Here is a 9,736-nt window from a genome sequence, read left to right as displayed (position 1 = left end):
AAATCTAAGGGTCACTTGCCTAAGATTCTAATAACCCTTCATATTGTTACATCATTTTGTTACACGTGTCTAATAAATTATTCTACTAGTGACACGCGGCGGGTATTATGGCCCTATCAAAACAACAAATAGGTTGACTATAGTGAACGGAGTGGACTGACAGTCTACTAGCATAATTAGAAGAGAACGAATGTGTGGACACGGAATTTCTGTCCACAGGACACCATTAGCTAAGTGTACCACGTCTCCTATTTGACTAATTGGACAAAACAAATTTGACATGTCAGTTTCTCATTTTTTTTATTTTTTTTTCTTATAACAAAACAAAAACTAAATAAAATAAAATAAAACTAAATAAGTGAAAATAAAACACGACTCACCAGAAGTAAATAGTCTTTGTCTATTATTTTCTCTATAGCTGCTCTTCCAAAAGATGAGGTCACGAAGAACAAATGATCACCTCTCTTTGGTAACAAGAATTTTTTCCACCAAATTCTCGTATCTCTTATCTTTATAATATTTTCTAGTTTCAAATTTGTTTTGAAGCATTGATTTACGGGTTGAAACATTTGGATTTGTAGCGTAGTTCTACAAGATACCCCAAATTTGTTTGACAAAATGTCTTACTAGCCTTTTTTTTCCTACTAATGTCTCACTGGTTCATTTTAAGAAAGTTATTTCTTGTTTTTTCAATTTATATTTAATGTTCATATTAGATGGATGAAAGAGAATTTGCTATTGAAGATAATTCAGTTGGTTCAGAAGAAGTTGTCGTCGAAGAGTTGATTCCAAAAATGGGAATGCTCTTTGACAGTGTGAAAGAGGCATATGAATGCTATAATAAATATGCAAGATTGGTTGGGTTTAGCATTAAGATAAAAAGGACAAACAAACATCGTGGAAATCATACTAAAATAGTGTTTCAGACACTTTGTTGTTCTTGTGAAGGCGCGTGTACACAAAGGTCAAGACTCCTACAAAAAAAGAGAGAAGAGAGACGATTCGGTTGTATGGCCAAATTTCAGACTACGCTTAACAAAGAAGGAAAATATGTGTTGTCCAAGCTCATAGTGGAACACACTCATGGCCTTGTCCCGCCATCATGTTCCTATTTTCTTAGGTCTCACATAGGTGTCAAAGATTCTCAAGCTGGAATTATGAAAACAAAATGCGAGATTCTAGACTCAAACCAGCAGATATCTATTATTACTTTTGTTCAGAAGCTAGGGGAGCTGAGAACTTGAACTTCATCAAATCTGATTGTAACAATTTACTGCAAAGGGTGCGTGAAGAGAAAAAAAAAGGGTGATGTAGTTTGTCTTATTGATTTTTTCATGCAAAAGAAATAAGAAAACAAACATTTCTTTTACTCTTTTTTTACTAACAAAGAATGTGAGCTTCGTTGTGTCTTCTTTTGTGATGCATTGTCCAGGCGAGATTATGGGTTGTTTGGTGACGTGATTTGCTTTGATACAACTTTTCGAATAAATAACTATAATTTGGTTTGTGCACCGATAGTTAGCGTTAACAACCATGGGCAAACTGTAATATTTGGGTGTGGCTTGTTAGAAGGTGAAACAAGTGATGTTGTTATTTGGATGCTTAGAACATTTTTAGAAGTTATGGGAGGAAAGCAACCAAAGACTATATTTACTGGTCAGTCCCAGGCTATTGCAAAAGCCATCAATGTAGTATTTCCAGAAGCACGCCATGGATTGTGCTTGTGGCATATCTTAAATAATGGAGGAAAGCATTTGGGGAAACTAATTGGTGAATTCCCATAGTTTCCACAACGGTTCAAGGACTGCATATACAATCCAGAGACAGAGGAAAATTTTGAAAAGAGTTGGAAATTGTTGCTTAAAGATTATGGTTTGGAAAGGAATGACTGGTTGATTGCATTGTATAAATTGCGCCACAAGTGCATGCCCGTGATTTTTTTTGTGCGGGTATAACTACAACGCAAAGGAGTGAAAGCATTAATAGGTTTTTAAAAAGTTATTTTACAAGTAGTACCATTCTTCGAGAGTTTGTGGACCAATACAACAAAGCAATGGCCAGTCGACGTCAAAGAGGAAAGGAGGCTGATAATAAGACACAACAAACTAGACTGAACTTGTAGTCCAAGTGGTTGGTAGAATCTGAAGCATCAAAGGTTTATACACAAGAACTACGTTTCATTTTTTTCAAGATGAGTACAAAAAAACTTGATCTTCGTTTGACATTGGAGAAGGAAGAGGATACCATTCATACTTATGTAGTTGCAGAAATGGGAAGGAAAAGGAGCCGTACAGTTACTTTTAATGTAACTAATAAGTCAGTGCAATGTACTTGTAGAAAGTTTGAGTTTCATGGGGTTCTTTGCTGTCATGCTTTAAAACTCTTTCGTGACTTAGATTTTTCAAGTTTACCATCTCAATACTATTTGAAGAGATGGACTAAGAATGTAACAGATGAGGTTGTCTATGACTCCTATGGAGAAGCAATTCCATGTGACATTGATCCAGAATCCACTGCTCGCTACAATGAGCTTTCACATATTTCACAAAAACTTGTTGCTAAAGGTGCGAAATCTGAAACTTTACGTATGATTATGAAATCAAAGATGTTACAAATAGAGGCTGAGGTGGATGCAATTGAGAACTGCGAGGAAGAAACTAGAACAAGCTCAAAGAAAAGAAAAGGTGTCCCTTAAGGAGGTCGAAAAAAAAAGGTGATTCGAAAGAAATGGGTAAATGTATACTTTGAGTTTTGTTTAACTTATTTGCATTTTAATTTACTTTGTTCGGAAATAAATTTATAACGTGGTTTGTTGTTGCAGATGACAAAGGAGAAGAAAATGTGGCTATGCAAAATCCTCAAGGAGGGTCATCAACCTTGAATCATCCCACTGAGGTCATAGTTCACTTCACCCAAGTTCGATGTTCTTATGTTTCCATGTACTCTAATATCTAAGTGTATGTTATTTTATTATATAGGGGGGCATGCCTAATTTTGTTGATGGTACTAGAAAAGAAAATATGACCACATCACACATACAGGCCAGGGAAATACATTAGCCTTGAACAAATCTAGTCAGGAAGGAAATCATAACAGTTCAATGCCAAATACCATGGAAGATGGACAAGTTAAAAACCCACTAACAAGAAGAGGTCCAGGACGACCTAAAGGAGGAGGTCGAATAAAGGGTTGTTTGGAGAAAAGACCAGGAAAGAAGAAAGACAGTTCAAAAGAAATGGGTAAATGCATGTTCTTAGTTAACACGAATTTATGTGCATCTTAGTTAAGTTTGTTCACAAATAAATTTACAATGCGGTTTGTTTTCACAGATGGCAAAGGAGAAAAAAATGAGGCCATGCAGATTGCACAAGGAAGGTTGTTAACCTTGAACCAGCCCATGGAGGCCATACTTCATTTCATAGAAATTCTATTTTTTTACGCTTACAGGTGCTTCGACATCTAACAATCTAAGTTGCATGTTATTTTATCATACAGGGGAACATGTCTAATTTTGTTGGTGGTACTAGAGAATATAATAGAACAACATCACATATACAGGGATAAACCTTAGCCTCAAACCAACCTAGTCAGGTTATTTTTTAAGTACTTCCCATATGCAATCTCTAAATGTTTCTGATTTTTCTAATTAATTAGAAGTATAATCTTATTGCATGTATTGGCACTTAGTAAGCTTGAACTTTTTTTTGTAGGCATCTATTACAAATATCCAAGAGTATCGAGCCCCTGTGCGAAGATTAGATTTTCCATATTGATCAAAATAATACGGTTTGGGATGATGGACAAATATTTTGTAAATTTTTGTTTTGTGGTATGTTTTTGGTAGATTTAACTGGATGCCCTTTTGTGAATTGAAGTGAATCGATTTCTGTTTGTAAATTGCCTATGGCACCTGTATCCATGTTTAGAGAAGCTCAAGTGCACATTTGGAGGTGCAGATCAAGTTGCGGCATGCTACAAACTTGGAAAACAATGAGCAAATATTTAAGTGTTTTATGTGGGAAGACCTCTTAGAATTTTTATTGTAAAAAACTATTTTCATATCAATATATTGAGCCAATAAATTTGCTCAACAAGTTTAGAATTCTTATTGTAGATCGATTTATTTATATGTATGTGCGTGCTCACGTTTGTGTTTCTGCTACTCAGATAGTATGTCTTGCTAGTACGTCTATTATTGGAGAAACTAACTACAAGCTATTCTTAAGAAAGCCTTTCTCGCACTGGGAGACCAGCTGACATGGCTCATCATAAGTAAATTTGGAAAGATAGTTTGGAAATTCAAAATTCACGAATCGATAGATTTACAATGCAACGCGATTGAATCCAAAACATTGTTGTTATGTTACAAGAGTTACAATACAAATGAAAGCCTTGTAACTGAAACATAATACAGGGACACTGAACACAAAGATTCATCTCATAAAAATAAAATGACACTCGTTTACATACACGCGCATTTCCATATCATTACTACTACATTCTTTTTCAAAGCAATCAAATTGTTGTTCATGCTGACCAGAGAACTTTGAGATAGTAGAGGTTTAAAAGACATACAAGGAAAAGCTAGTGAAACATTTTGTCAAACAGTTGTGAGGAATTGTGATGAATACACAAATTCATAGATTTCTTTCCCCTAACTGATTGCTTTCAAAATGAATATGAAATTTTAGCCCATCCGACCGTATGAAATTAAAGCAATTTGCACCATTGATTTGAACTTGTCTATTCTCTTCCACCATCCACACCATCTTCCTATATATCATTATATCATTGTCCACTATTTAAACCCATCTGAAATTGAAGCCAGAGAATAGTCTTGTGTTATACCTCGAAAAATTAGAGGATAAGATAGAGGAGACATAACATAGAGAGGGGCGAAAAGGAGAGAAGAAATATCAAAGAACTCGTGATTTATTTATTTATTTTTTCGCTAAAAGGTAATTGATTCAAAAAATTTTAAAAGGTTACAAGAAAAAAGAATATGAAGGATAAGACCTGTATAGTATGGGTTTCATCATATGTGAACCCACCTATTACATCCAAAATTTAGCTTATGAATCGGAAGTAAGTAGTAAAATGGTTTTCCAAGTTCCTCACAAATGGAGGCTTATTGTCCCACCATTTACTTTCTCCATTTTGTAAAGAAGTACCATGTTTCACATAACTGTCTGCTCCTGCATTTGTTTCTCTCCATGTAGCTGATATATTGATCCATGCTGCTTTCTCTCTTTGTTGTTTCCATTTTGATCTTACTCTCCAATGCACTTTATCCTTCTGGAATGCTTGAACCACCGAGGATGAATCTGATTCCACCCATATATATCTCCAATCTCGATCCAGTGCTCTCTGAATCCCTTCTATAATAGCAAAGATTTCTGCCATATAGTTTGTTGTTATCCCAAGTCCTCCTGCTGTGGCACCCAAAAAATGCCCCATATGATCCCGGAGAATCACTCCCCAACCTGCCATGCCTGGGTTTCCCCTGGAACTTCCATCAACATTTATATTTATAATGCCCGGAGGTGGGAGAAGCTAGTAGCATTCCAAAATTTTGGGGGCACTTCTAAGTTTGTGCTGGAGATTAAATATGTGAAGGGTTTTCACATCTGTCATCGAATTGTTCATGGAACCTGATGATTTATGATACTCTCTGATGATGACTCTTCTAGTCAGGAAACAAATGTTAAAGAAACTAGATGTCTTCTGATCATAGAGAACCTTATTCCTGTTCTTCCATAAGCTTATCAGACTTGTCATTGAGCAGGCTTTCCACATGTCTAATATCAAAGAGTTGTGATGCTTCCCCTGTTGCATTATATCATTGAAGGAATTGATATTTGATTGGATGCTGAGAATATGTCTAGCATGGTTCTAGACTCTCTTAGCCAACTCACATTGATAGAGGATATGATCGAGACTCTCTTCTTCCTTCCTACACACACAACATCGAGAGGCTAGATTTTCGAGCTCCAGATGAATTAGCAGCCCTTATGCTTAGGCACTTTTCTTCTGATATCCTCATGCGCTGTTGCAACTGAAAATTTTCCTTTGCCGTCTAATAACCAAATTTGCTCATCCTCTTTTGAAGAATCTGATAGTTGCAACAAGTTGAGATCAATACCAATTAGTTACAACACTTGTGAAATGTTGCTGGAAAACACCCACCGATTACCTTGGATGAACTCATGTAGTCTGCCTTAGAATTTCCTGATGTCTCTCCTCTCCTCCTGAAAAAAATTGCAAATCGGTTTGTGATTAAGCCAGTTCTCTCTCCAAACGTTTACTGATAAGCCATTTCCCACCACCCATCCATGTAGGTTAGTCATTTCTTTGAGAGCCCAGCTTATTCCCTTCCATACTATCGAAGTCTTATAACCTGTCCATGTTCCTGATCTGTTAGTATATTTTCCTCTCATAAAGACAGCCCAATCACTCTCCTCCGTTAGCAGACCCCATGCTTGTTTCATGAGCAGTAAGAGATTGATGTCCTTAAGTCTCCTCAAACCCAGTCCTCCTTCCTCCAGAGGTTTACATGATTTTTCCCAGGATACCGTAAAAGATTTCCTATCCGCAGGATTGCCACTCCAGATAAAATTCCGATAATGGTCTCAAGATTCTTTTTTATCGATGATGTTGGCCATTTGTAGATTGCCATGTTGTGGACTGGTATGCTATTAAGAACATGTCGCGCCAATACTACTCTCCCTAGGAAAGATAGCATTTTGCCCGCCCATCCAACAGCTCTGTTTCTGATCTTGTCAACTAATGGCGCTAGCGCAGCTTTAGTCACTCTGCCCATAATTAATGGAACCCCAAGATATTTTTCTGGTAGCATGCCCTCTTTTATGCCCATAGCCTCCTGAATCAAAAGTTTTTGCCTGGTTTTCATTGGACTAAGAAAAAGCTTACAGTTCTCCTTGTTTATGAGTTGCCCCGAAGTGTCCTAGTATCTCTGGAGAAGTTTGACAAGCTGCTTATTGCTTCGCATGTTAACATTGCAGAAAAGGAAAATATCATCTACGAACATTAAATGGGAAGGACTACAATATTTGGAGTTTATCACCATGTGTTAAATTTTCTTATCAAGAACCAATCTGCTGATGCTTCGGCTTAGACAGTCCTCCACTATAGCAAATAATAAAGGGGAAAGAGGATCGCCTTGATTCAGTCCTCTCTCTGCTGAAAAATATCCTTGAGGACCTCCGTTAAGCATTATTGACATTGTATTACTATGAAAGATTATGTGTAACCATCTGATCCAACTTTCCTTGAATCCCACATGCGCCAGCACTACCCACAGGAAGTTCCAGTCCATAGTGCCAAAGGCTTGAGAGATGTCTAGTTTGATAGGCATACTTCCACCATACCTGGGACTTTGTAGTTCATTCACTAGCTCCGAAGCTAGTCCAATGGCTTGTTGGGAATTTCTATTGCGAATGAAGCCATATTGTTCCTTACTGATAGTTCTTTCTGTGATAGGACTCAGCCTTGTAGCAAGAATCTTGGTGATTACCTTAAAAATGAAGTTTGAGAGACATATAGGGTGAAATTTCCCCAGATGATTGGCATTTTTCTTTTTCTGGATAAGAACTATGAAGTTGGCATTGAAGCCAAGGGGCAATCTAGATTTAATGAAGAAATATCTTATCACTCGTGCTAGATCATGCCCTACAATGTCCCAACAGTGATGAAAGAAATACCCTGAGAATCCATCCGGTCCCTGAGAGATGTTTGGGTTCAAATGAAATACTACCGCTTTCACTTCCTCTGCGGAAGGGTTAGTGGTGAGAAAATCTTTATCCTCCGATACCATCTCTTAAGGCATATTATGAATGAGTTCCCAGTCGATGTTATGGTCCACCTTCCCAAATTTGTCAGAATAGTGCTTGACTATATGCTTCCCAATTTCATCTTGCGTATCTAAAATGATGCCCTCATCATTCTTCATTTCTGTAATCAATGACTTACTTCTGTTTCTATTTGCTATAACATGAAAGAACTTTGTACTCCTGTCATTGTCATTGTCCCATTTTGTTCTTGATTTCTGCTTCCAGAACATTTGCTCCTGCTGTAACAGAAGCTCCACTTGGTTTTCTTGATCTACCATGTGCATAGTGAATTCCTCTGTCACATTTCCCTTCTCAAATTGTTCTTGCAGCTATTCCAATTTCTTTGTTTCATCCTCCACTTTGACTTTGATATTGCCAAAAGTGTCTTTATTCCACTTCTTCAAAACACCCTTCAACCTTTTCAGTTTCTGCATAAGAATAAAGATGGAATTTTCCTGATGTGGTATCTGCCAGCTTTCAAAAACAGTATCCCTGAAGGTAGGGTGAGTACACCACATATTAAAGAACTTAAAAGGCCTGTTCTTGGGCTGCGAAATGGTAAGATTTCCCCCCAGTAGCGGAGAATGGTGAGAGCAGATTCTGCTATGAACTTGGTATTTCCAACCAGGAAATTTGGACCCTAGCCTGCATTACATAGCATTCTATCGATCTTACCCAGTATTTTGAACCTCCCTACTTGCTTATTCCACCAAGTGAGCTGATATCCGCTGCTTGGAACTTCCATCATCTGATTGTTACTTATGAAGTTTCTGAAGTCATTCATGGCTGATGAAGACGGATTATTTCCTCCTTTCTTTTTAGAGATGCTCAAGTAGGCATTGAAGTCCCCCATAATCATCCACGGTAGATTAAGTGGATTAATATTGGATTGTTCTAGCCAGAGCTGCCTTCTTTGAATAGCTATACAATGCGCATGAACAATGGTAATGAGTACATTTTCAATCTCCACTATAATGTGCTGGTTTGAAAAATAAACCATAGTAGGACTGGGCAGCGATGCTTTCCATATGAGCCAGATATTGGGAACTCGATTGGGATCAGTTCCAGGATTTGAGAAAAAGGCAGTGCTCATTCCCAATGAGTGGAGAAAATTGATGGGAATATCATTGGGTTGTATCTTTGGTTCTGCTATACCCACGATATCTGGATCCCATTTGTTGATAAGTTTGGATAGCCTGATCTGAGATCGTTCATTGGCTATACCTCTTATATTCCAAAATATGCACCTCATTGTGAACAGAGGGAGTTTATTATTGGAGATGGTGAAGTCACCTTATTCTGCCCTACTTCCAGTCCTAGATAGGGATCTGGACCTGGTGGAAGGCAAATCTCTATTATGCAGCTGCCATTGTGGTTTGGAATTGCCTTTTTTTTTAAATGATTTGATCGTCAGTTTCATCATCCACCTCATCTGCCTATCTCGAGGACTGTGGAGAAGTGTCATCTGGAGGTTTATCCTCCAAGTCTCGCACCTACTTCTTTTTCACTAAGAGATGAAGAACTTGTTCTGCTTCCGAGTCCACAATAACTATTCCAACTGGAGTGGTATGGATTCGAGACATTGAGCTGTCCCCAGTGTGAGAGATGAACAAAGACTCATCTCTTGAATTTGTTGGTGTATCCATCACGTCTATTTGTTCTTTTTGCAATCCTTCCTCTACCTCAACAACCTTATCAGATTCATTTCTTTCAGTTCCTTTTTTCAGAGAGGTCTGAGCAGTGTCATTGACTGGAGCATCTTGTTGCTTATCTAAGTTTACATCCAAGCCTATATTTTGAGTAAGATTCTCTTCCCCAGCAATAACTTCCTGAATATCATCCTGACCAGCTACTTGATGATCCTGGTCCTCAATATTGTGGATCTC

General features: G+C 37.6%; 1 protein-coding gene across 1 annotated transcript; it reads right to left on the bottom strand.

Annotated features, from left to right (window-relative positions):
* Positions 1-8,179: 8,179 nt before the first annotated feature.
* On the bottom strand, positions 8,180-9,102 carry LOC147516075 (uncharacterized). Its single transcript, XM_086593158.1, has 2 exons — positions 8,540-9,102; positions 8,180-8,342 (listed from the first exon to the last, which is right to left on the bottom strand). Exons 1-2 carry the CDS (start codon positions 9,100-9,102, stop codon positions 8,180-8,182), a joined length of 726 nt encoding a protein of 241 aa, XP_086449284.1.
* Positions 9,103-9,736: the final 634 nt, after the last annotated feature.

This window comes from Coptis chinensis, chromosome 2 (genome assembly GCF_015680905.1).
Source record: "Coptis chinensis isolate HL-2020 chromosome 2, ASM1568090v1, whole genome shotgun sequence".
Lineage (NCBI taxonomy): Eukaryota > Viridiplantae > Streptophyta > Magnoliopsida > Ranunculales > Ranunculaceae > Coptis > Coptis chinensis.
This window is presented reverse-complemented; position numbering and strand designations above follow the sequence as displayed.